This window comes from Hemiscyllium ocellatum, chromosome 5 (assembly GCF_020745735.1).
Source record: "Hemiscyllium ocellatum isolate sHemOce1 chromosome 5, sHemOce1.pat.X.cur, whole genome shotgun sequence".
In the NCBI taxonomy this organism is placed as follows: Eukaryota; Metazoa; Chordata; class Chondrichthyes; order Orectolobiformes; family Hemiscylliidae; genus Hemiscyllium; species Hemiscyllium ocellatum.
The window spans coordinates 133,193,637-133,221,500 of NC_083405.1; the positions used below are offsets into that span (position 1 = coordinate 133,193,637).

General features: G+C 41.5%; 1 protein-coding gene across 1 annotated transcript in view; it reads right to left on the reverse strand.

Annotated features, from left to right (window-relative positions):
- Nucleotides 1-23,246, reverse strand: part of arhgap39 (Rho GTPase activating protein 39) — a 379,768-nt gene extending 356,522 nt beyond the window's left edge. Inside the window, exons 1-2 of the mRNA XM_060825744.1 lie at nucleotides 23,239-23,246; nucleotides 22,654-23,082 (exon numbers count right to left, since the gene is read on the reverse strand). Of these exons, the coding sequence (XP_060681727.1) occupies nucleotides 22,654-23,082; nucleotides 23,239-23,246 (437 nt within the window). The remainder of the gene's footprint in view (nucleotides 1-22,653; nucleotides 23,083-23,238) is intronic.
- Between the last annotated feature and the right edge of the window lie 4,618 nt (nucleotides 23,247-27,864).

Sequence of the window (27,864 nt, forward strand, 5' to 3'; positions counted from 1 at the left end):
TGCTCATTTTTTATAAAACTCCCAAAGTGACTTCCTCCACACTCCCAGGAAATTCTGAGTGACTGAAAAAGCCATTATTACACTCTGCACACCGTGTTTAAACTAAGCACATTCAACACCCATAATAAAAAAAAACTGACACTCACTACTCACTGCCTTTGAGTCCAACTATCCTAAACCCAACTTTGAATTAGAGATTTTGATCCTACCAAGAGCCCTCAGTTTTTTATGGACCAGATCAAACCATTTCAAAGTATGTAAGAAGATACTCTAGAACCTAACTTTTTCTTATTCTAAAAGCAAGTGCCAGGCAGTGTGTTCTGGATGCAATTCAATTGGTCAGACCACCAGATTTGAAACAAAACACACTTTATTCATACACTATAGTTAAAATATAACAAAAGAAAGAAGAAATTTGAATACCATAACTCTATTAGAAAATTTAACAGAATAATAGATTATTTAACTACTAAACAGTAACTGTTCCAATATACAGTTGGTTCTGCTATAACACAGTAGTTCCATTCTCATGCAATCCTGTGTTATAAGAAATAGCAGCACCATTTAAACTGAAAGGGCCAGAATCACATTATAACCGATACATGCTTTAAAAGTTCATGCTTTAGAAACAGCGTCCCCAATTCGTCAATCATGTTATAGTTAATTCACATCAATGAAACGCGTATTATAGCAGAATGACCTGTCATGGCATCTCAAAAACACACCCTTGGCAAAGCCAATTTCAGTAAAATTGGTTGTTTCACAGGCAGTCCAGAAGAGAAAACATCACGGAGAAAACTCAGAGAGAGAGAGTAGCAGAGAGAGGTGTCTGCAGCTTTCAAACCCAGCTTCTAGACCCCAGAAACTGCTACTGAAAACCTAAAATTAAAAATCCTAGTTTTGCCTGAGCTTTATCCGACCCATTCAAGCTGTTTCTATTGTTCTAACATGGAAAAACAAACCAGACTGCCCAGCACTTTCTTCATAAAGAAAAGGAACAAAATATACCTCTGAAAGCCATAGTATCTTCACAGAGTGACCACTGCACAGTCCTGCTGGAGACAAAGTCCTGCCTTCACAATGAAGCCACCCTCCATTGTGTTGTATGGCACTACTATCATCCTTAATGGGACAGACGTAAAACAGACCTTTCACCTTCATCCTCTCCCCCAGTCACCTATTGTACTCTATGCTATTTTCTCTCCACCCCCACCCTCCTCTCATTTATCCCTCCACCCTTCAGGCTCTCTGCCTGTATTCCTGATGAAGGGCTTTTGCCTGAAATGTCAATTTTCCTGCTCCTCGGATGCTGCCTGAACTGCTGTGCTCTTCCAGCACCACTAATCCAGAATATGGTTTCCAGCATCTGCAGTCATTGTTTTTAACTCGTAAAATGTAAAATTTAGCAATTTAACTAGCAATGTAAAATTTAAGAATCCATGTTGCACCATGGGGTCAGCAGCAGAACCATAGTCAACTACACTCTGAAGGGAAGACAGGGATACAGATCCTGTAATTGGAGACACTTTTAATATGGAAGGGCAAAATGCGGCAGCACAGGCTTGGAGGGCCAAAGAGGCTGTTCCTTTACTGTTCTTTATCCTCATGGCCCATTACAGACCCCACTTTACCACTGCCATCGTGCAAGAAAATCAATCCTGGTTCAATGAAGAGTGAAGAAGGGTATGCCAGAAGCAGCACAAAACATATTTAAAATGAGGTGTCACCATGGTGAAGCTACAACATGAAACTATTTGCACACATGCAGTAAATGGAGTGAAATGATCCTATAATCAACAATAAAGATCAAAATACTACAGTCCTGCACATCCAATAGTGAATGGTGGTGGTCAATTAAATAACTAACAAGTAGTCAGTCTTAGAAGAGAATCTCCATCGTTAATGACAGGGCATTCCAGCACAATAGTACAAAAAGCAAAGCTAAAATATTTACATCCATCTTCAACTAGAAGTGCATGATTAATCTTATTTTCCTCCTGCTAAGGCCCCCAACACCATAAATGCTATCTTCAACCAATTTGATTCAATTCAAATAGCTAAAAGACACCAAAATGTGAAAAAAGCATTGGGTCTTAACAACATTGCTTCACTAGTGCTGGTGGATTGTGCTCCAGAACTAGTTGTATCCCAGGAGATGATGTTCCAGGATAGCAACAGCACTGCCATTGTGCCCAAAATGAGATGACGAGGCCATCAACATGTGATCAAGCAGCATGTGCACAAGAATAACCTGTTCACTGATACTCAGTTTGAATTATGGCCTCAGCTCCTGACCTCATTATTGCCTTTGTCCAAACCAAGGAAAAATGCTGAACTGCAGGGGTGAGGTGAGATTAACTGCCTTTGACACCAGAGTGTTATTTGACAATATGCACCGTGTCCTGAAACTAAGATGATTGACCTCCAAAAGTCATAACCATTTTGGGAATCATGGGTTAAAGTGTCAGCTGGTCATAGTCATATCTAGCACAAAGGAAGATGGTTATGATTTCTGAGGTCAATCAGCTTAGTTATAGGACACAGTACAAAAGTTCCAAAAGATAGTATCCTTGGTTCACTCACATTCGTCTGTTTCATTATTGACCTTTCCTTCATGATAAAGGGTGAAAGTGGGAATGTTCGCTGATTTCACAATGTCCAACACCATTCATATTAGGTATTGAAGCAGTACCTGTCCATATGCAGCAAGACTTGGACAACATCCAGGTTGGGTCGATAAGTGCCAAGTAACATTCATGCTGCACAAGTGGCAAGCAATAATCATCTCTAACAAGCAAGAATCTAACACCCCTTGACATGCAATGGCATTATGAAATACCTGAGTATCAAAATCTGAGGAGCTGCCATAGACTAGAAACAGAACAGGAGGATAAGGGGTGACCTTGTTGAGGTTTTTAAAATCATGAGGCTATAGATAAGATGAACAACAGGTGTCTTTTCCCTAGGGTGGGGGATTTCAAAACTAGGGAATTTGGAGGAATACGGGTTAAACACAGGCAGGTTAGACTAGTTGAGTTGGGATTATGGTCAGTGTGAACTGGTTGGACCAAAGATTTCTATGCTGCATGACTCTCAGACTTTCTATAAATCCTACAAGAGCAGGTCAGATGCTAGAAATTCAGCAGAAATTATATTACCTCCTGTCTGTGCAATGTTTGTCCATATTTTAGAAGACATAAGTCAAGAGTCTGATGGAGTACCCTTCTGGATGAACATACACCTGATAAAACTCAAGAAGCTTGACACCATCTGAGACAAAGCAGCCTGTTTGTTTGGCACTGTATCCATCACCTTCAACATTCAATTCCTCCACTACTGGCATACATGGTCACATCTACTAGGCATACGACGGCATTTCATCAAGGCTCCATCAATAGCATCTTCTAAACTTATCCACCATGTGGAATGGTGTCAGGGATATGGGAAAACATCAGGAGAATGGCAGTAGATAATAGAGCTGACGCAGACATGATGGGCTGAATGGGCTCCTACTGATAAATCTGTAAGAGGCCAGGTGTAGCAGATACATAGGAACACAACCAATTGTAATTTCCCCTTCAAGTCACACACCATTCTAACTTGAAACTATATTGAAATTCCTTCATTGACACTGGGTCAAAATCTTGGAATTCTTTCCCTAACCACACTTTGATTGTCTCTATACCCTTAGAACCGCCGTGGCTCAAGAAGACAGCTTAATACCACCTTCTCCAGGGCAGCTCGGGATGTGCAAGAAATGCTTGCCCAGCCAGCGGCACCCACATCTATGAACAGCTGACTGGATGCTAATAGTGTTTATTTTTAATTTGTTCATACCTTAAGCCTTGACAACAGAGATCAACATGTAACAAAAACGCCAAATGCAAAGTATCTAAATACATCACAAAACCAGATATTGTTAGAACACAACAGCTTGTATTCAGACTTTGGCATTCTTCCAAAAAACATACATGAAAACAGAATTAAAAGAAACAAATGAATCCAAGGCCATGACAGCAAAGATTAAAATGGATGATCAAAAGCTTAGAAGAGAGGGATTGAAGGAAAGCTTTACAAGGTGGAAATAAGGGTAAAGAGATGAATGAGATTAGAGACTTAATTCCAGAAAAAATAAAGTCAGCCTGCTGAGTTCTCCACAGCGAATGGTTAACAATGGTTAACTAGTGAGAATAGTACACTGGTCATTGGAGCAAAATTAGGAACACATCATATGCAAACTGTGTTTTTCCTGACATTAACACACAGGGGTGCCTGCATCAATCACAAAACCAACCCTCCAGCATCACCCTTTGCCTCCTATTTGTAAACCAATTTTGGATCTTTTTGCCAATTTACCTTTTATACCATGGACTTTTAACCTTTTATACCTTTTGGACTAGCCTTTCATGTGAGACCTTGTCAAAGGCCTTACTGAAGTCCACGCAAATCACATCAATGCACTACCCTCATTAACATATTTAGTCATCTTTCAAAAAACTCAAGGGGTGGCAGAGTGGCTCAGTCGTTAGCACTGCTGCCTCACAGTGCCAGGAACCCAGGTTTGATTCCCTCTTGGGCGATTGTGTTGAGTTTGCACATTCTCCCAGTGTCTGCGTGGGTTTCCCCCGGGTGCTCCGGTTTCCTCCCACAATCCAAAGATGTGCAGGTCAGGTGAATTGGCCATGCTGAATTGCCCACAGTGTTAGGTACATTAGTCAGGGATAAATGTCGGGAGTGGGTCTGGGTGGGTTACTCTTTGGAGGGTAGGTGTGGACTTGTTGGGCCGAAGGCACTGTTTCCATACAATAGGGAATCTAATCTAATCTAAAAATTAGACAGGATCTCTCACCCTCAAATCCATGCTGACTATCCCTGATCAATCCCTGCCTTCTCAAATATTAATTATTCCTGTCTTTCAGAGATTTTACCAATAATTTCCCTACCACCTTCAGGTTAACTCATCTATAACTACCTAGCCTATCCCTGTTGCCCTTCTTGAACAAAGGAACCACATTTGTTATGCTCAGTCATCTGGCACTTCACCTGTGAAGTATTAACATCTCTGCCAGGACCTCCGCAATCTCCTCTCTTGCATTCCATAGCAGCCAGGCATACATCTCATCAGGCCCTGGGGATTTATGCATCTTTATACCTGCTGAAGTTGGCCTTTACACTTTGTAAGAAAAACACTGATTATGTTTTGTTATAACTCTCCAGGGGCAATCACCAGTTAGATGTTTTGGATAAGTGAAGGTATTAAAGTCATGGAAATTCCAACTCCACATAAGAACAATTTGCTCTAAACCTTAGATATTTTTCTACAAGCACTCATTTAATTTGAATTGAATTAGCATCAATATAAACTTGCATTGACAGCACCGTATTTATGCAGCTTCAAATTTGTGGATTTTGCCAAGGTAGTGGTTCATTCTGAAGCCAATGACTACTTGAATCCCTCCCTCAATACAGCTGCGAAGTGTCAACCCAGATTTTGTGCTCAAGACTCTGGAGCTGGAGTTAAACCCATAACCATTTGACTCTGATTATATTAGACCATAAGACATGGGAGTGGGAGTCGGCCCATCGAGTCCACTCTGCCATTTAATCATGGCTGACAGGTGTTTTAATTCCACTTACCCACACTCTCCCTGTATCCTTTACTTCCTTGCGAGGTCAATCTCTGCCTTGAAGACATTTAGCGTCCAACATCCACTGCGCTCCGTGGCAATGAATTCCACTGACCCACCACTCTCTGGCTGAAGAAATGTCTCCTCATTTCCATTCTAAATTGACCATGTCTAATTCTGACGCTGTGCCTCGGGTCCTAGTCTCCCTGCCTAACAGAAACAACTTCCTACCGTCCACCCTTTCTAAGCCATGCATGATCTTGTAAGTTTCTATTAGATCTCCCCCAACCTCTAATTAACACAATCCTGGGATCCTCAGCCATTCATCATACGTTGGCCTACAATTCCAGGGATTATCTGTATGAATCTCTGCTGGACATGCCTCTGTGCCCGTATGTCCTTGCTGAGGTGTAGGGCCCAAAATTGGACTCAGTATTCTAAATGGGGCCTAACCAGAGCTTTAAAAAGTCTCAGAAGCACATCGTTGCTTTTCTACTCCAACCCTCTTGAGATAAATGACATTACATTCGCTTTCTTAATCACAGACTCAACCTGCAAGTTAACTTTTAGAGAATCCTAGACTAGCACTCCCAGATCCCTTTGCACTTTGACTTCATGAATTTTCTCACGGTTTAGAAAATAGTCCATGCCTGTATTCTTTTTTCCGAAGTGCAAACCTCACATTTGCTCACATTGAATTTCATCAGCCATTTCTTGGACCATTCTCCTAAACTGTCTAAATCTTTCTGCAGCCTCCCACCTCCTCAGTACTACCTGCCTGTCCACCTAACTTTGTATCATCGGCAACCTTTGCCAGAAGGTCCTCAGTCCTTCATCCAGATCACTAATATATAAACTGAACATCCGAGGCCCCAACACTAACCCTGTCACCAGCTGCCATTCCGATAAAGAACCTTTTATTCCCAACTCTCTGCCTTCTGTCAGACAGCCAATCCCCAATCCATGCCAGTAGCTCACTTCGAATACTTGGGCCCTCACCTTACTCAGCAGCCTCCCATGATGCACCTTATCAACAGCCTTTTGGAAGTCTACATCGATATCATCCACTGGGTTTCCTGGTCTAACCTACTTGTTACCTCTTCATAGAATTCTAACAGGTTTGTCAGGCACGACCTCCCCTTGCTAAATCTATGTTGATTTGTTCTAATCCGACCCTGCACTTCCAAGAATTTAGAAATCTCATCCTTAACGATGGATTCTAGAATTTACCAATTAGCATGGAGCTGTGATAACGCTATCACTTTTTAAAAAAAATTGTCCTTTTCTTAGAAGAGAGGTTGTAAGACAGAGGTACCAAAGTGACTACTGAAGATGACTTAAGTAAACAACTTGTGAGGTCTTAGGGTGTTATTTTTAAAGTTGGACCAATGGAAGCAGCCTGGGTGTGGCCAGCTCTCTCAGACTAGGCTTTCTCATTTGTTTTAGCTTTAGCAGCAGAAGCTGTTGGGGTCGGAAAAGAGTTGGAAGCTTCAGTGACTGTCTCTTGGCTGCTACATTCTGAATTTTCTCTTGATGTTTTCCTCCTAGATTGGAAAACTGCATGTGAAAATCCATGTCTGAATTTACCTTTCAGTCAAGAGGTGCGTTTATGTTACTATACCGGAATAATTAATTAGTAATCAGCATCACACCTATTAAGTTTTCCAATACTTAAGTTATTATAAATTCCTCTTCCTATTTTTTATATTTTACTATAGTGTTTAAATAAATTATGTTTTGCTTAATGTCGAGTAGTTTGACCAGTTGTATCACATCTGGAATACTTTACATCTACCTTTAATATAATAAAAAGTTAGAGTCTAGGCTCCCTTCTTAAAATATTTTGATAGGATCTGGTCTGGTCTGATATATACCAAACTGAAAAAAACACCCCAAGGCCTCACGTTTTCAGGAGTCGGTTCCTGCCTCTGCCTTACAACCTCTCTTCAAAGAAAAAGGACAAAATAACCTTTGAAACTGACAGCATCATCACAGGAGCACAGTTGAAACAAAACATACCGTGTTACAATAAAAGTTACATAATTCCTCCAGTGCTGTAATGGACAATGGCTCAAACACACAGCAAGCTATGGTGCTCCATCAACAAGATGCAGTACAGCAAGTTACTGAGGTTCCTTTGATAATATCTTCTCAACCCATAACCTTCTGAAGAACAAGGGTAGTAGACAAGATTAGATTAGATTACTTACAGCGTGGAAACAGGCCCTTCGGCCCAACAAGTCCACACCGACCCACCCTAGAGCAACCCACCCAGACCCATTCCCCTACATTTACTCCTTCACCTAACATTATAGGCAATTTAGCTTGGCCAATCCACCTAACCTGCACATCTTTGGACTGTGGGAGGAAACTGGAGCACCCGGAAGAAACCCACACAGACACGGGGAGAATGTGCAAACTCCACACAGAGTGTCGCCCGAGGCGGGAATTAAACCTGGATCTCTGGCGCTGTGAGGCAGCAGTGCTAACCACAACACCACACAACCAAATCAGAGTTTTTTCATTGTCACTGGGTCAAACCTCTGGAGGTGTCCTCTTAATAGCACTCTGGGTGCTAGAACAATGGTCTGCAGCAATTCAAGAAGGCAGCTCACCACCACCTTCTCAAACTGTAAACAGATTGATTCCGTCTAAACAGTTGTCAGAAAGAGAGCTTGTGGAGAGGACCAAAGTCAATTAATTTGATCTTCCTATTATCTAACTAGAGGAAATTTCTGGTCATCCATTATGGAATGTTGAATTCAGAGGCAGTAGTGGAGTCAAGACAGGAAGTAATGCTGATGACAATGAGACACACAAATACAATTTTCAGGTTTTGTTCTACAACAAATAAATAGAAAACTGCATTGTAGAATAGCTTATTTATTATACCTACAAAGTGAGTGCAGGCACTTAAACATCAGGGATCAATATTTATTACATCCGAAGGGCAGCATAAAGTGCCTGAGTCACAAAGTCACAACAGTACAAAGTTATATCCACCCACCAGAAGTTACATTTACCTAGCTGTTCAATGCCAAGATTTTTTTCTGTAACATAAGAGCAAACAAGAAGGGGAATGATAGTGAATGGAATCAATTAGAACTGATCTTGTATCGAGTGGTATACATCAGTGATTCCTGATGAAGGGCTATGCTCGAAACGTCGAATTTCCTATTCCTTGGATGCTGCCTAACCTGCTGTGCTTTAACCAGCAACACATTTTCAGCTCGAGTGGTATAGCGGTTATATTACTGAACTAGTAACCAGATGCCTGGACCAAATCTAGAAAATACTTGTACGAGTCCCATCACAGAAGTTCATAATATTCTGACCACCCATTTCCTTTCAGTTGTGAAGTTCAAGGCCTGTGTGACATTAAGAAAATTTGTCTAATTATTTCTCTTGGTTCACTTTCAACACTGCCTTAAAGGGTCTGGTACATTCAGTTCAATAATTCCATTCCTTTCTCTCCACAGATTACTTGCTGACTGGTTCAGCATTTTCTGTTTTAATTTCAGATTTACAACATGTACATTGTTTTGTTTTTATACTACATGCAAGGTGACAGATTTGGTCAGTGGGCTAGTCACTGAATTAGGCTGGACTCTACTGGGAACAGGAGTAAAGACAAAGCTACAGCTAAGGGTCCCAATTTTTACTGCATTCAGATCTTATAGCATCAAAGATACAGCTCATAAAACTATCCTGCCAGAGGAAAGTGTGCTATCAGGAAGGACAATGAATAGAAAGAAGAAAAAACAGTCAGTGACTTGTACAAGACAAAGTTACAATGAACAATGCATCATTCTCCATGTGGATTATTCAAGGTCAAAACTGTGGTCTACAATACTGGTACACACACAGGTTCATTTAATGTACTGCACATGATTTTGATGATAGAAGTCACTCTGCTCTTAAATACACTTGATATTTCAGAATTAAAAATGTACAGCTTTTCAGGAAGCACCCAATTGACAAGACAGCGAGTCAGGGTGCTGTGAGGAGCCCCTCTGAGAAATTTAATGCACATTTCATTTATTAACTCTGAAGCTTGTAATTTTGGTGCTCTGAAGTATACCGACAAATGATTTTGAAATCTGCTTCTTGGCACAGTCCAATTTATCCTCTCCAGCTTAAGAGATAACATGATCATTTACAGTTCTTTTAGTTTTTATATGAACATTTACAGAGCTGTTCAGATACCCAGTGGAAGGTATTCACTGCTTCAGCACATTAGTTAATGAATATGCATGAATTTAACCACTTGCACCTACATGTACTGGACCAGGCAGTCTGCCATGTCTATGTTAGAAATGTATTTCCTTAAAAGATCAACCAGACGTTTTCCGAATTATGCTGTTCAGATGTGTCATAACACACCTCTGGAACAGGTGGGATTTGAATGTGGGCCTGTTCTTAACCAGCTCTGGAACTGTTCTGGTTGGTCCTTCCTCTGGCCAAGGAAACCTGGTTTCCAGTCTCACCTGCTCCAGACATGTGTCATTATGTCTGAACAAAATATACTTAAAATGTACAAAAAAATGAATAAATTCTGGTTGATCCTCGAGGGATTTTGTGATGCAGTGGTAGTATCCCTACCTCTGAGTCAAGAGGCCTGTGTTCAAGTTTCCATTGCTCCTGGGTTACGTTTTAACATCTCTGAACACTCCCCTTCTACTCGAGGGGAGTAGAAACACAGGTGTGAACGGGCAGTGAAGGAAAAGTGAAAAAAAAGTGATTTGCTGGTGGTAAAAGAAACTGCTTGGTGGTGCATAAAGTAAAAAAAAACAGATTGAAGGGATTAGAAAGCTTCAGCTGATGGGCTTTTTCTGTCAAACAATGGGATTCACAAACTTCAGAACAGTCACGAAAACCTTCATCTTCATAATACAGCTGAAGAATTTAATATAAAATAGAGAATGAAAGGAAGGAAGGAAGGAAGGAAGGAACTGGCTTCTTGTGGTGCAGTGGTAGTGTCACTAGTGTCAGGCAGCTCAGGTTCAAGTCCCACCTGTTCTAGAGGTTTGTCTTGACACATCTAAACCAGTTGATTTGAAAGAACTGCATTCTTTAACCCACCTTTCAACATTTGTTATTCTCACTGTCTTTGGAGAGCAGTGCTAGTTAATTGTTGATTGGTTGATGAGGTAGCTTGGCGATAGGTTTTCCTGGACAGGGAAAAGGCCCAGGAGGGAATGTTGGAAACTGGTTCTAATCACTGCAAGCACAAATACAAGGGCCAGCTGGATCTTATCAACTAATGAGATCCTTGATTAACAACCAGGTTAACAACCTTAATCAAGGATCTCATAGTCAATGAGATCCACCTGGTCCTCGCTCCAATCACATCATAGCTAAACTACAGATTTACAAAGAAGGCTTTTGTTTCCTAATTCAACAAGTGGACATCAGTCTGTAAAACATGTCACTCTACCTATTGTATACAACACCAAGTGATTTAGATTAGATTAGATTACTTACTGGTGCATAATCTTTTGTACTCAGTTGAAGACATGTGACAATAAAGCTAATTCAATTCAATTCAGTATTAGGAAGTTGATTAATGTTCAGGTAAGGTGTATGCATTTTTGGTAAGTCACAAATTGGTTAACAAAAGACTAAAATAAGATTACCAGAAAAATATAAGGGTCTAGCCAGTATCAACACCAAGAATTTACTAAATGTATCGCATGAGCACCAGATTCTACAAGAAAGAAAATTAAAGATCATTCATCAAACTACAAGCATTTCAGTGCAAGCTGATCTCAAGATCTGGCCAGTATTGCAAACAAACTATTCTTTACAATCAATTGGTATTGAAGAGGGAGCTGAGAAACACTGCCAAATCTCACAATCTGACAACTGAAACCTCACTCTATCACTCCACAGTAACAGTACTGCAGCTGGCACAGCAACACTTCCAAAACTAAAGAAATGCATAACCATAGAGTCATAGAGATGTACAGCACGGAAACAGACCCTTTGGTCCAACCCATCCATGCCGACCAGATATCCCAACCCAATATAGTCCCACCTGCCAGCACCTGGCCCATATCCCTCCAAACCCTTCCTATTCATATACCCATCCAGATGCCTTTTAAATGTTGCAATTGTACCATCCTCTGACAGCCCATTCCACACACGCACCACTTTGTGTGTGAAAACGTTGCCCCTTAGGTCTCTTTCATATCCTTCCCCTCTCACCCTAAACCTATGCCCTCTAGTTCTGGACTCCCCGACTCCAGGGAAAAGACTTTGCCTATTCATCCTATCCACACCCCTCATGACTTTATAAACTTCTATATGGTTACCCCTCAGCCTCCAACGCTCCAGGAAAAACAGCCCTAGCCTATTCAACCTCTCCCTAAAGCTCAAATCCTACAACATTGGCAGCATCCTTGTAAATCTTTTCTGAACCCTTTCAAATTTCACAACATCCTTCCGATAGGAAGGAGACCAAAATTACACGCAATATTCCAACAGTGGCCTAACCAATGTCCTGTACAACCGCAACATGACCTCCCAACTCCTGTACTCAATACTCTGACCAATAAAGGAAAGCATACCAAACGCCTTCTTCACTATCCTATCTACCTGCGACTCTACTTTCAAGGAGCTATGAACCTGCTCTCCAAGGTCTCTTTGTTCAGCAACACTCCCTAGGACCTTACCATTAAGTGTATAAGTCCTGTTAAGATTTGCTTTCTCAAAATGCAGCACCTCATACTTATCTAAATTAAACTCCATCTGCCCACTGGCCCATCTGATCAAGATCCCATTGTAATCTGAAGTAACCTTCTTTGCTGTCCACAACACCTCCAATTTTGTTGTCATCTGCAAATTTACTAACTATACCTCTTATGATCACATCCAAACCATTTATATAAATGATGAAAAGTAGTGGACCCAGCACCGATCCTTGTAGCACTCCAGTGGTCACAGGCCTCCAGTCTGAAAAACAACCCTCTACCACCACTCTCTGTCTTCTACCTTTGAGCCAGTTCTGTATCCAAATAGCTAGTTCTCCCTGTACTCCATGAGATCTAACCTTGCTAATCAGTCTCCCATGGGGAACCTTGTCATACGCCTTATTGAAGTCAATATAGATCACATCTACTGCTCTGCCCTCATCAATCCTCTTTGTTACTTCTTCAAAAAACTCAATCAAGTTTGTGAGACATGATTTTCCACACACAAAGCCATGTTGACTATCCCTATTCAGTCCTTGCCATTTCAAATAAATATTAAAACTGCAGTCTCCAAGGGAACAACTGCACTGGAGGCTGTGAATAACTCACTTTAGGTAAGAGTGTAAGCACTCTCTTCACACACATGTTCCACATATTGTCAGCTATCAGTCATGCTACATTACTTCACTAACCTATATCTAATTATATTGCTATGTTTCCTATTAGACATTAAACTTTTGATAATTACAAGAGTCCTTCCTACCCACACATTAGACACTATACAAATCATTCTCTAATTTTAGTTCCAGCTGGACAATGGAGTCAATACAGTCACAGTACCCACTACATTAGCCTGCAATGTATTTCAAAGGTTTGATACGTCTCTGGTAAAAGAACCACCTAAATCCACTTGATTCTTATCCCTACATTGTTTCAACATTCAACCCTGGTCCTCTTGAATTTATCAAACTAGATTAATCTATCAGTACGGATGCTATCCAGCCATTCACTTTGTTTTAATATATAGCTTTGTTACCTACAAGTGATATGCATTCTGTATTCATTTTGTGATTTTCATGCTAGACTAAATAAACTAATCCAAATTTCAAATCTGCTAAGCCAAGTTGGGGAACATGAATTCAGTAAATCTGGTATTGTTGGCCAGACACCAATTAACTAACGAAAATGCTGTTGTAAAATCTCACATCATACATCAATACCCTTCAATGAATGCAACCTGACACCCCTGTCTGATGTAGTCCATTCATGTCTACACAGTTAATGCCTTCAGGGGTGAGCAGTAAATACAGCCTTGCTAGCACTTAGTATTTTCTTTGGGATGTGAGTTATAAAAAAAAGAGAGATGGAGACTAAGAAGGAGTTCATTACATCACATGGAGCCTTGCCAATAGAGCCCCGAGAACAATCTGCTCATACAACAGCAATGGAAAGAAAGAAAAAGAACACAAGAACAAGAGGGGATCATTTAAATCTTCAAGCCTGTTCCACCATTTAATTAGATAATATCTGATTTGCATCCTAACTCCATCTCGTCACCTTGGTTCAATTTCCCCTAATATGTTTACCTAACAAAAATATATAATCTTAGTTTTGAAATTTTCAATTGATTCTGTCTAGATGTCAACTACCTTTTGTGTGAATAACAAGAAATAGGGGCAAAAGTTGATCTACAGTCCATCAAGTCTGCCCTATCATTTAATGTGACCATTCAATATGACCTTTGCCTGTGGTTCTCTGACCCTTCAACTGAAAAACAGCTTATGTATGCACAGAATGGATGAAAAATTAATAAAGTAAATCTATCAGCATGTTTGAGACTTAAATCAATATTGTGGTTTCTTTAATATCCATAAACTGAGACTAAAGCTCAAGTAAAACATCAGCACAGCCTCCAAATCTAAATCACAGCCTATAGCCAGCTGCCAAATGCATTTTTGGGTTTTTTTTTAGAATAAACAAACACTTGAAGAATACTTGCAATGATATTTAATAACTTTAAAATAACTTCTAACAAGACTATCTCAACTTTTTATTGACAGTAGAGCCCTTGTATCCTCATTTGCTGTGGCCCGAAAATATTACATGGAACATTCCAGAAATAATTCCACGGGGCTGCCGGGGGAAGGGGGGGTGGGGGGGGGCAAGTTTCTCATTTAAATGATAGGGTTCACTATTGTCCGCGGTTTTGGGAATATGTGGTAGGCCTTGGATCATATCACCTACCGATGAGAGTGGGGGGGGGGGGGGGGCAAGTATATGTTATATTCATATTTTGTTAAATTGTAAACAGTTATTTCTTTCAGGGATTAAACAACAAAACGAAGTTACACTGACTTGACAGCTCTGCTTCGAATCCCGTCAATGAGAAAACATGAATTCAGAGGTCCAATTACTGCGATTGCTCGAGGAAACAATACAACATACTGTACCTCAATCGATCTGCATCAGATTCAAAACCCAGACAAACAAGTGATAGCAAATTAAAAAGAAAGAAGGATTGGTTTCACATGACTGAAATAAAAAGATAAAAATCAGCAAAAACAGTGAAAAATATTAGACTGCCATTGTGGCAAAGAATGCTATCAAATAACAAACTGACTTTTACTAGCCTCTGTGAGGCACATGCAGAAGATTAGATATGTCACACCACTATCTCTAATAGAGTCAGTACAGATTGTCTCAGCACAACTGCAGATGCCATACACAATTCTGAAAAAAAAAATCAATTGACTAAACATCTAATTTTTGTTCTTAAAAAAGGTTAATCTTCCAGGGATTGGGTACAGGACACTTTCCCACCTGGTCAGTTTTCACCACTTGTACTGTTGACCTATTCACTGGGCACTTGTCACACAATCAGCATTGCTGAAATATTAAGTCCCCAAATATAAATACAATAAAGACCCGCATTTAGCATTATCCTCCCACCACAATAAATTCTGACATGCTTTACAGTCAACAAAGTATCTTTGTGGAGGAAATGCAATGATAAATCCTCAGAAACTCCCTTCAGGGCAGACTCTCAAAACCGAGCATGCTTCTCATATTCGACAGACTGGGTTTGTTACACACATTGGTGTATATATCATATACAATATGAAAGGAGGAATTTCATTTCATGTTAAATCTTGCTGCTTTACTTTGAAAGGTGATGTTACTTTCAGAGGGTTGTGTGTTTTACAAGAAATGCTGGAGGGAAGGTCACAAAACACAAAACAATAATTTAATGTTCACATAGATAAGCCCTGGCAGCATTGCGTTATTATCCCCTAGTCTGACTGAAAAATATTTGAAGCCATTCAATATTAGGGGAAGTAAACAGAGAAGTTGTATTAAGTCAGCTAAACAGAACTTTCCTGAAGCAAGCCACTTGACTCAAACTTAACTTTCACGAGAAATAAATTTCTGTGGAGACCCTCATTGCAGGACAACACGAATACTATGTTCTGAAGAATGGTCACTGGATGCAAACATTAACTCTGATTTCTCTCCACAGATGCTGCTAGATCTGCTGAGTTTTTCCAGCAATTTCTGGTTTTGTTTCTGATTTCCAGTATCTACCATTCTTTGCTTTTTTTACAACAATGTATCTTGGGGCTGTGATATTTTCAACATCCAGGAAGCGATCATATTTTTGTGGGAAAGCAAGTAACAATTACCATGGGCGGCACGGTGGCACAGTGGTTAGCACTGCTGCCTCACAGCGTCTGAGACCCGGGTTCAATTCCCGCCTCAGGCGACTGACTGTGTGGAGTTTGCACGTTCTCCCCGTGTCTGCGTGGGTTTCCTCCGGGTGCTTCGGTTTCCTCCCACAGTCCAAAGATGTGCAGGTCAGGTGAATTGGCCATGCTAAATTGCCCGTAGTGTTAGGTAAGGGGTAAATGTAGGGGTATGGGTGGGTTACGCTTCGGCAGGTCGGTGTGGACTTGTTGGGCCAAAGGGCCTGTTTCCACACTGTAATGTAATCTAATCTAATGGCCCTGTCAGCAGAATCCTCAAATTTCATTGCATGTATATACTGGGGAGGAGATTGTGTGGTGCAGTGCTTAATCTCTCTGCCACTGAGCTGGAAGCTCCAGACTTTCATGCCAAATAGTTCGAGGATCAACTTGTGAAACTTTCCAACACACACCAATAGTGGGCAGCAAGAGTGGGGGATATTCCCGGTCAGTCATATGATGGAAAGAAAATTGGAGCAGCTATCATCCTTATCCATAAATCCAAGAGAGTACAATATATATGTATAATTGAATATTGCCATAGCAAATCAGCCACCTTCCTATTTCTGTGAGTCACCATGCTCTAATGCTAACATTACTGTTCTGGGCCAGCTGCAATATTCCAAATGAAGCACAATGCAACACCTCATTTTCCACTTGGATACTTTACAGCCTCTCGGACTCAATACTGAACTCTACAATTTCAGAAACAAAAACTGAAAGAACTGCGGATGTTGTAAATCAGAAACAAAAACAGAAATTGCTGGAAAAGCTCAGCAGGTCTGGCAGCATGTGTGAAAAGAAATCAGAGTCCATGTTTCAGGTCTAGTGACCCTTCCTCAGAACTGATGGTAGCTTGGAAAATGTTGCTAAAGATAGGATGGGAGGAGGGGGTAAGGAGTAAACAATAGGTGGGAATAGACCCCAAAGAGAGAAAAATACGGTTGTACAGACAAAGGTGTGAATAGGTGTGTGTGTGTGTGTGTGTGTGTGTGTGTGTGTGTGTGTGTCTATAAGACATATTAAGTCCAGAGGGTTGCAGGTACCCTAAGTGGAAATTGAGGTGTTGCTATTCCAGCTTACGCTGAGCTTCACTGGAGCACTGCAGCAAGCCTAATATTGGCCACGGAACAGCACGGTGTGATGAAGTGGCAGACAACTAGAAGCTCAGGGTCATTTTTGCAGGCAGAATGTAGGTGTTCTGCAAAGCGATCACCCAGTCTACACTTCACATAACATTGAACAGTACAGCATACTACAGGCCCTTCAGCCCTCGACATAGGGTAGGATAAAAGGTCTGTACAAAGATCAAACTAAACTACATATTTTACATTTTACTCAAATGACTCTAATGTATCTGGCTCTACTACTACTGCAGTGCATTTCACACACCCATCACCGTCTGTGTAAATAACCTATTTCTGACATCTCCTCTTAACCTTCCTCCAATTACCTTAAAATTATGCCCTCTCGTGATAGACATTTCTGCCATGGGAAAAGTCTCTGGCTATCCGCTCTATCAATGTCTCTCATCATCTTGTACACCTCTATCAAGTCACCTCTCATCCTTCTTCACTTCAATGAGAAAAGCCCTAGTTCCCTCAACCTTTCTTCATAAGACATGCCCTCCAGTCCAGGCAGCATCCTGGTAGATCTCCTTTGTACCCTATCTGAAGCTTCCACATCCTTCTTATAAGAAGGCATCCAAACTGAACACAATATTCCAAGTGTGGTCTAACCAGGGATTTATACAGCAGCAGCATAACCTCGCTGTCCTTAAATTCAATCCCTCTGCAATGAAAGCCAACACACCATATGCCTTCTTAACAACGCTATCAACTTGGGTGGCAACTTTGAGGGATCCAGGGATCTTGGGATCCACGTCCTTATGTTCCTCCGCACTGCCAAGAATCCTGCCTTTAACCCTGTACTCTGCACTCAAATTTGACCTTCCTAAATGAATCACTTCACACTTTTCAAGGTTGAACTCCATTTGCCACTTCTCAGCCCTGCTCTGCATCCTGTCAATGTCCTGATGCAACCTTAAACAACCTTCCAACTATCCATCATTCCACCAACCTTCGTGTCATCAGCAAACTTACTAACCCACCCTTCCACTTCCTCATCCAAGTCATTTATAAAAATCACAAAGAGCAGAGGTCCCAGAATCGATCCCTGTGGAACACCACTGGTCACCCAGCTCCAGGATGAATACTTTCCACCTATTACCAACCTCTGTCTTCTATGGTTCAGCCAATTCTGTATCCAGACAGCCAAATTTCCCTGCATCCCATGCCTCCTTACTTTCTGAATGAGCCTCTCATGGGGAACCTAATCAAATGCCTTGCTAAAATCTACATACACCACATCCATTGCTCTTTCTTTGAGTTCACGTTTTGCCACATCCTTAAAGAATTCAATAAGGCTTGAGAGGCACAACCTGCCCCTCACAAAGCCAGGCTGACTATCTCTAATCAATATATGCTTCTCTAAATAATCAAAAATCCTATCTCTCAGAAACCTGTCCAATAATTTTCCCACCACCGACGTAAAACCCTGGTCTACAAATCCCAGGGTCATCCCTATTCCCTTTCTTGAAATAACATTTGCCACGCTCTAATCACCTGGTATTATTTCAATGGACAATGAGGATGCAAAGATCATTACTAAAGGCACAGCAATCTCTTCCCTCACTTCCCATAGTAACCTTGGGTATATTCCACCTGGCCCAGGGGACTTAGCTTTCCCCTCATGTTTTTCAAAATTTCCAGCACATCCTTCTGTTTACCATCATCAACCTGCTCGAGCTATCAGCCTTTTTATGCTGTCCTCGCAAATGACAAGGTTCCTCTCACTAGTGAATACCAAAGCAAAGTATTCATTGAGGACCTCCCCTCCTTCCTCCAACTCCAGGCACAAGTTCCCTCCACTATCCCTAATCGGCCCTATTCTCATTCTGACCATCCTTTTGTTCCTCATATGCAGAAAGCCTTGGGGTTTTCTTTAATCCTAACCACCAAAACTTTTTCATGCCCCCTTCTGGCTCTCCTAAGTCCATTCTTCAGTTGCTTCCTGGCTGCTTTGTGACCCTCAAGAACCCGGTCTCATCCTTGCTTCCTCAACCTTAAGTAAGCTTCATTCTTCCTCTTGACTAGATGTTCCACATCACTTGTCACCCAAGGTTCCTTCACTGTACCATCCCTTCCTTGCGTCAGTGGGACAAAACTATCCAGCACTTGCAGCTAGTGCTCCCTAAACAACCTCCACATTTCTGTTGTGCATTTCCCTGAGAATATCTGCTCCCAATTTATGCTCCACAATTCGTGCCAAATAGCATTGTACTTCCCCATCCTTTAATTAAATACCTTCCCATACCATCTTCTCCTAACCCTTTCCGTGACTATAGTAAAGGTCAGGGAGTTGTGATCACTATCACCAAAATGCTCTCCCACAGAGAGATTTGACACCTGGCCTGGTTTGTTGCCAAGGAGCAATTCCAATATAGCTTGCCTCTAGTTGGTCTATCTACATAGAGTCAGAAATCCTTCCTGAACACACCTGACAAAATCTGCTCCATCCAAAGAAATATTAGCAAAGTTGAAGTTGCCCATGACAAGAAGTCTGTTACTTCTTCACTTTTCCTAAGTCTGCTTCCCAATCTGCTCTTCCATGTCTCTGTTGCTATTGGAGGGTCTATAGAAAACTCCCTGTAAAGTGTCCATTCCTTTCTTGTTTCTGACTTCTACTCATAATATCTCAGTAGACAAACCTTCCTCGATGACCTCCCTTTCCAGCTGTTATACTATCCCTGATTAGCAATGGCACTCCCCCACCTCTTTTATCTCCCTCCCTATTTTTTTTGAAATATTCCAACCCTGGAACATGCAACAATCATTCCTGCTCCTATGACATCCAAGTCTTTGTAACAGCCTCAACATCGTAGCTCCAAGTACTGATCCAAGTTCATCACCCTTATTCCTGACACTTCTTGTGTAATGAAGACACGGTTCAATCCATCCCACTGACTGTGACTTTGCTCTATTCTTCCTCGCAACTCTCTGCACACTGTACCTGCCTGTTCACCAGCTAGCCCCATCCTCTGATCTGTAGCTCTGGTTCCCATCCCCCTGTCAAGCTAGTTTAAACCCTCCCTGAGAGCTCTAGCAAACCTCCCACCCAGGATATTAGCATCCCTCCAATTCAGGTACAATCCGTCCTCCTTGTACAGGTCCCACCTTCCCAGAAGGTATCCCTATGATCTACATATCTGAAGCCGTCCCTCCTACACCAGTTCTGCAGCCAAGTGTTCAGCTGCACTCACTCTCTATTCCTAACCTCACTAGCCCATGGTACTGGTAGCAATCCTGAGATTATTATTCTGCTTGTCTTGCCTTTTAGCTTCCAACCTAACTCTCTATATTCACTTTTCAGGTCCCTATCCCTTTTCCTAGCTATGTCATTGGTACCGATGTGTACCACAACTTCTGGCTGTTACCCCTCCCCCTTAAGAATCCTGTAGACTTGATCCAAGATATCCCTATCCTGGCACCTGGAGGCAACATAACATTTGGGAGTCTTGTTCACGACGACAGAATCTCCTGTCTGTTCCTCTAACCACCGAACCTCCTATCACTATCGGTCTCCTATTCTCCCCCCTTCCCTTCTGAACCACAGAGTGAGGCTCAGTACTAGAGACCTGGCCACTGTGGGTCTCCCCTGGTAGGTCCCCTGCCCAACAGTGTCCAAAGCAGCGTTTCCCTAATGTAGAGGAAGTGAGCAGTGAATGCAGTCGGCTATATTAAACTGCAGGTAAAGCGCTGCTTCACCAGGAAGGTATGTTTGGGCCCTTGGATACTGAGAAGGAAGGAGGTAAATGGGCAAATGTTACACCTTTGGCAATTGCAGGGGAAGGTGCTGCATGGCTGTCAGAGGGATTTTGGGAGTGGAGGAAGATTGGACCAGTGTATCCCTGAAAGAACAGTCCTTGAGGAAGGCAACAAGGGAGGGGAGGGGAGGGGAATGTGTGTCTGGTGGTGGTATCTCCCTGGAGGTGGCGGAAATGGTGGTTAATGATCCTCTGGATATGGATAGTAGGTCGCTGTTGTGGGAGGAAAGCGACAGGGTGAGAGCCAAAGTGTGGGAGATGGGCCGGACCCGGTTGACAGCCCTGTCAACATTGGTGCTGGGGAATCCTCGGCTGAGGAATAAAGTGGACATTTCAGAGGCTCCTTTGTTTAGGTTGGCATCATCGGAACATGTGCAATAGAGACAGAGGAATGCGGAGAATGGAATAGTTTTTAAAGGAAGCAGGGTGCAAGGATGTATGGTCCAGGTAACTGTGAGAGTACTTGGGTTTATAGTGGATATTAGTGGCCAGTCTATCCCCAGAAATAGAAACAGATGTTAAGGAAGTAAAGGTGCGAGGAGTCAAAGATGGACCAAGTGAAGGTGAGAGTGGGTGTTAATTGGACATGTTTTGAGTACTGCAGCATGCAAGGTAAAAACAAGAATATTTGAAATCAGAAGGAAATATGGGAGAATTCTGTAGTGTAAAAAGGTCCCTGAAGTGTACAAGATAATTAACTTCAAGAAGTGATTAAATGCAATGTTTGAAAAAGAGGGGGAAAGCACAGGGATAATTTAAAAATAAAGGATCTTTCACTTAATAAGATAGGAGCACATTATCTCTTGAGGGTTGAGAGCCTTTGAAACTCACCACTAGAGTGTGGAGGAAGCAAAGTGATTGAAGTTTTAAGTCAGAGGTAGACAGATTCTTCACTAACAAAGAAGGCAAATGTTACGGAAGGAATGGCTTTCAGGTCACATCAGAACAGCCACGATTTTACTGAATAGTAGGACAGAGTCAAGGGTCCAAATAGCCTACTCCTGCTTCCAAATCATATGTTTGTAAAAGAAAACAGAAAAAGAACCAAAGGTACCCAGTGGTCTAAATGGAAATGGGTGGGATCTCTCAAAAAAATGTTGTGCATTCATGGTCTTTTCTGATTCTTATTCTTGTTTGTTAAACATCAAATTCTTTCAACGGTTCTGGAATGACTATACATTCAAGATACTTATTCAATTGCTAACTAAATTGATTCTCAGGGAACATTTAATTTACTATATTTACACTTTGCAGTTCAGAAAACAATTGTCTATATTTGGATCTGTAATAGTTTCTTAATGCTTATTTGTATCTCCATGCACTATATCACTCCATAGGTCTGCATTGTGGTGAAAAGGCACACTTCTTGTGAAGTTCACTGTCGAATGATTCCACCAACCCTACTGTATATTAATTCAAATGCACAGCTAGCAATTAATTGCTGAACACGATCATTTAAGGATTCATTAGGCCGAAGGCAGGCTGTAAGCTCACATACTGACAACTAGCATTAACTCTCTGTCTACCCAATGAAATCAGTCATCAAATGTCTATTACCTCAATATGCCAAAAAAAGGAAACAAAAACTAAAACTTCATTCCCAGATGGCAGGTATATTTTCCTGGTCATAGATAGGTGGGGGAGAGGGTTAAGAACAAGCATGAACAAATGTATTACTGACACAGATATACAGGATCTCTAAACCTTACCTCTCTGGTTCCTCTTTCCCAATAATCTGCTGGGCTTGTTTTAACCGTGTTTGTTCGTGTGTCCTATCAGCTTCCAGTTCCTGCTCCAGGGAAGAGCTGGTACTCCCTTCCCTACTCATATTACTACTCCGGCCTGGACTGTTCTCTGCCGAAGCACGGCTTGGCGAGTCAGTGTTCTGTTTTAATGTCTGCAATTTGGCCAGCGGGATGATATCACAGTTCTGAGGCCGATGCCAGACAGTCCTCTGTGTTGTGGCATTGTAATAATAAAACCTAGAGGTATTGGGATCAAAGAGCTCCCACCACTGATTTTCATTGGTGCGCTTTATCCGGACACCAGAAGGTGGATCCCAGACACATTCTCCAGTGGTAAGGTTAGCATACATTCGCTCTCGAGTTCGAGGCTCAATGATCTCCACCCACTCCAGCCTTAAAAAGAAAGAGAGATAAGAACTTATAAAATATACAGACACATAAACATGAAGTCTTTAGAAATGATATTACTCATAGTAGTTTAAAAATGTTAGCACTTTTGTCAAATAACTGCTACCCATTCAGAAGGGTAGACATTTACAAGTCATATACTTTGACATTTACCCTGGAGTACCCGATATCTACAGTATAGATATTCCACTACAAAGACCCTGTCTTGAATGATTATTTGAGACAAAATGGCAACTTGCAATCCCTAACATCATCTGGAAAAAAGAAGAATGATTACAAAGTATTGTCAAATCACAAGATCGTTGCCAGTTGAAAGAATTTAGACAAAACAGATCTTTAAGAAATGTAGAAAACTAGAGCACAGAAACAGGCCCAATCTGAATAGGTTTTGACTTTAGTCTTTAAATTTGCTCATGGGACACAGGCATCACTGTCTAGACCAGCATTTATTGAAGGAGGTGATAGTGAGCTGTTTTCACACTTCTTGTGTCTGGTTGATAGTGGACATGTACTTGGGAAATAGGTGGTGAATTACACACTGCAGAACTCCTAGCCTCTGGCCTGCTCTGCAACTACAGTATGCATATGGGAGTCTAGGTGAAATTCTGGTGATTTGTTACTCCCAGGATATTTATAATGGGGAAATTTAGTGATGGTAACACCATTGATTGTCAAAGGGTGATGACTAAATTCTCTAATATTGGAGATGGCCATTGTTTGGCATAAATGTTACTCTTCCGTGGGTTATGGGTGTTGACAGCAAAGCTAGCATTTGCTGTCCATTCCTATTTACCTTTGAACTGAGTGTCCTTCTCAACCATTTCAAAAGAACAGTTAAGAGACACCCACATTGAAAGTCTAGAGTCACATGTAAGTCAGAATGGATAAGGATGACAGATTTTCTTCTCTAAAGAACACTACTAAATTAGAAACAGAAATTCCTGGAAAATCTCAGCTGGTTTGGCAGCAGGAGTGGAGAGAAATCAGAGTTAACATTTTGGGTCCAGTGACGCTTCTTCAGAACAGAATCAGATTCGTTTTTACCATTATGGTGATAGTTGTCACAGTCACTGACACTAATTTTATATTCCAGATTTGTTAATTGAATTTAAATTCTACCAACTGCTTTGACAGGATTTGAAACAGTGTTCCCAGAGCAATAGACTGGGCCTCGGGATTTTAAAAAAATTCATTCGCAGTGCAAGGACATTGCTGGCTGACCTGCATCCAATGCCCATCTGTAGTTGCACTTGAGAAGGTGGTGGTGAGCTGTTTTCTTGAACTGCTGCAGGGTAGACCTACATCGTCATTAGGATGGGATACAAGGTGGTCTGTCTTTGTTAAGACATTTTAGCAATTGTTACAACTGCTATGGTGGGATTCAAATTCACACCTGTGAACATTAGCTGCGCTTCAGTCCGAAGTTCAGTCCAAAGATGTACAGGTTAGGTGGATTGCCCATGCTAAATTGTCCATAGTGTCCAGGAATATGCAGGCTAAGTGGATTAGCCATGGGAAATGCAGGGTTACAGGGCCAGGATAGGGGGCTAGGTCTGGGTAGATACTATTCAGAGGGTCCATGTGGACTCGATGGGTTGAATGGCCTGCTTTCACACTGTCGGAATTTTGTGATTCTGGATTAATAGTCTAGCAATAACATCACTAGGCCATCACCTCTCTCTTCTCTGAGAACACAAGTGGATCAGATTTGTTTTTACAAGCATTGGTGATACTTTTCACAGTCATCATCACTGACACTATTTTATATTCTAGATCTGTTAGCTGAATTTAAATTCGACCAGCTGCTTTGGAACGATTTCAAACAAATTTGAAACAAGAATATTAGCCTGCACCTTGCGATTACTAGCCCATGAGTCTAATCCAACTCTATAGTTTGGACTGCATATTCTTTGGTATTCATTTTAATCAGGCAACTGTGTAATTCCCTTAAAATAATTCACACATTTGGTGAATTTATTTAACAAAGCAAGGAAACTGGGGCATAGATGTGGTTTTGAGAGGATTTTTAAAAGAAGGCAGTTATGAAGTCTTTGGGAACTCTACCAATATTTAAGCCCAATGGCTGTGAGGCTTACCTCAACATAGTAGCATTCATAAACAAAGGAAGAACAGCATAAACATTCCTATTTTACTTTCATAATGTTATGTGGAGAAGAACACCTTACTGGAAAGAATTTCAAGACACAGAGAATTTTCATACTTATTGGCCAGTCATAGATGTGCAAGAAATAATTCAAAATTAAACCTTCTCTAAGGAAAGAAGGAAATAACCCACCTAAACTTGTCAGATGTGAGGCTTTTTCTTTGATTACATAGACAACGACTCCTCTAGTAAAGAAATAACAAATTGCATGCTATATTGTGAAAGTTGGTATTTATTTGGCCATTCTGGTGAGTACACACTAAAGAGCACTGATTTTCTGAATAAGCACCTCCCAACATAGCTCCTCATCAGGAGTGCACTTCATGAAGTTACTGGTGCATTCACCATGTTTTCCAGCCATCCATTTTAACCGATGAAATAACATGGGAAATGTGCCTGGAATTTCCTGATACACCCTCCCTGCCAGTAAAGCTCCATGTCTGGCAAAACTATTTGGAAAATTATCACCTTATATAAGACATTAAACTAATTTTCCTTGCTATTTTCCACTATACAACTACAAAAAGGAGAAGTAGGCCAGTTGGCCCAACAATGAGATTGTGGTTGAACTGATAAATCTTCAATTTCACTTTCCTGCCTTTTTGCCCATAACTCTTTATTCCCTTATTGATCAGAAATCTGTTTATCTTAGCCTTTAATATACTTAATAACCCAGCTTTGAAAGCCCTTGGCGGGAAAGAATTCAACAGATCTGCAACCTCCAAAAGAATATATTCATGCTCATCTGTATTAAATGTGCAACCCCTTGTTCTGAGATTATGCCCTCTGGTCCCACGCTCTTCCATAAGAGAAAGCGTTCCTTAGCGACCTCCCGGAGTGCCGTGGTAATCTCCCGACATGGCAAAGTGACCTCCTAGCCAGATGCAGCGACCTCCTAGCATGCCGCAACAGTCTCCTGGCACGGCATGGCATACTTACAGCCTCCTGGCATGTGCAGTGACCTCCCCGAAACAGGTGCCGCAGCCTCCTGGCGTGGCGCGGCATGGTAACCTCATGGCCTGATACGGTGACTTCCCCAGCCTGGCACAACAGTCTCCCAGCTTGCCATGGCTGCCTCCCAGAGTGTCACAGCAGCCTCTCATAACAGCCTCCCAGTGTGGCATGGCATGGTGACCGACCGGCCTCAGGCAGCGGCCTCCCTACGTGGCATCCTCTCGTCCTGGTGTGGTGGTCTGTAGTGATCTCCCAACCTCATGATCCTCAAGGTGAAGCCTGGCACAGTCTACAGCCAGGGCCTGGTGTGAACTGGAAGCTAGGTGCCAGTGTGGTCTGTTGTTCTGAACTTTTACTTCTGCATTACTGGACATTTTATTTCTCTATTGTCTAAGATCTTATAACTAAAGGGCTGTACCCAGTATCTTTGTACCTAACTCAGTGCTGTAAGTGGCAACGTATAAATTTTTCATGGTACTCACAGAGTATATGTGACAATAAAGGCTAATTCTAATTTTAACCTCTTCACATCTACCATGTCAAGTCTCCTAAGAGTCTATATCTTTCAATAACTCCTCCTATGACTTTTCTGGATTCCAATAAGCACAAGTTCAACCTATGCAAACTCTCTTCATAAGGGGATCCTTCCATACCTAGGATTAACCTAATGAACCTTCTTTACACTACTTCCAAGCCAGAATATCTTTGATTAAGGGACCAAAACCGTTTGCTGTATTCAAGCTATCTCATATTTGCCTTACCTACTACCCACTGAATTTGGGTAAAGGCCAACATTCCACTCACCTTGCCTATTACCCATTGAATTAGGATGCTAGCTTTATATGATTCAAACAACAGGACCTCCAAGTTCCTCCGTGTTGTACCTTCATTTAAATAAGATTCAGCACTCCTATTGGAAGGATGTTGTGAAACTTGAAAGGGTTCAGACAAGACTTACGAGGATGTTGCCAGGGTTGAGGGTTTGAGCTATAGGGAGAGGGTGAATAGGCTGGGGCTGTTTTCCCTGGAGTTTCGGAGGCCAAGGGGTGACCTTATAGAGGTTTATAAAATCCTGAGGGGCATGGATAGGATAAATAGACAAGATCTTTCCCCTGGGGTGGGGGAGTCCAGAACTAGAGGGTATAGGTTTAGGGTGAGGGGGGAAAACGTAAATGGACCCAAGAGGCAACTTTTTCACATAGAGGGTGGTGCGTGCATTGAATGAACTGTCAGAGGAAGTGGTGGAGGCTGCTACAATTACAATATTTAAAAGGCATCTGGATGGTTAAATGAATAGGATAGATTTAGAGGGATATGGGCTGGGTGCTGGCAAATGGGTCTAGATTAGGTTAGAATATCTGGTCAGCATGGACGAGTTGGATGGAAAGGTTGTTTCTGTGCTGTACATCTCCATGACTCTCTGACTCTATTCTTCCTGCTGAAGAGTGTAATCTCACATTTTCCCACATTAAAATCCACATTTTGGAGTTTTGTACACTTCAATTTTCTTAAAATAATCCTCAGGTTTAGCAAATTTATTTAACTAAACAATGAAACTGGGGGCATATATATCCCTTTGCAGAATCTTTTGAGTCATGACTTGCCTTCCTGCTATTTTTGTGCATTCCACAAACTTGGTTGTAGTATAT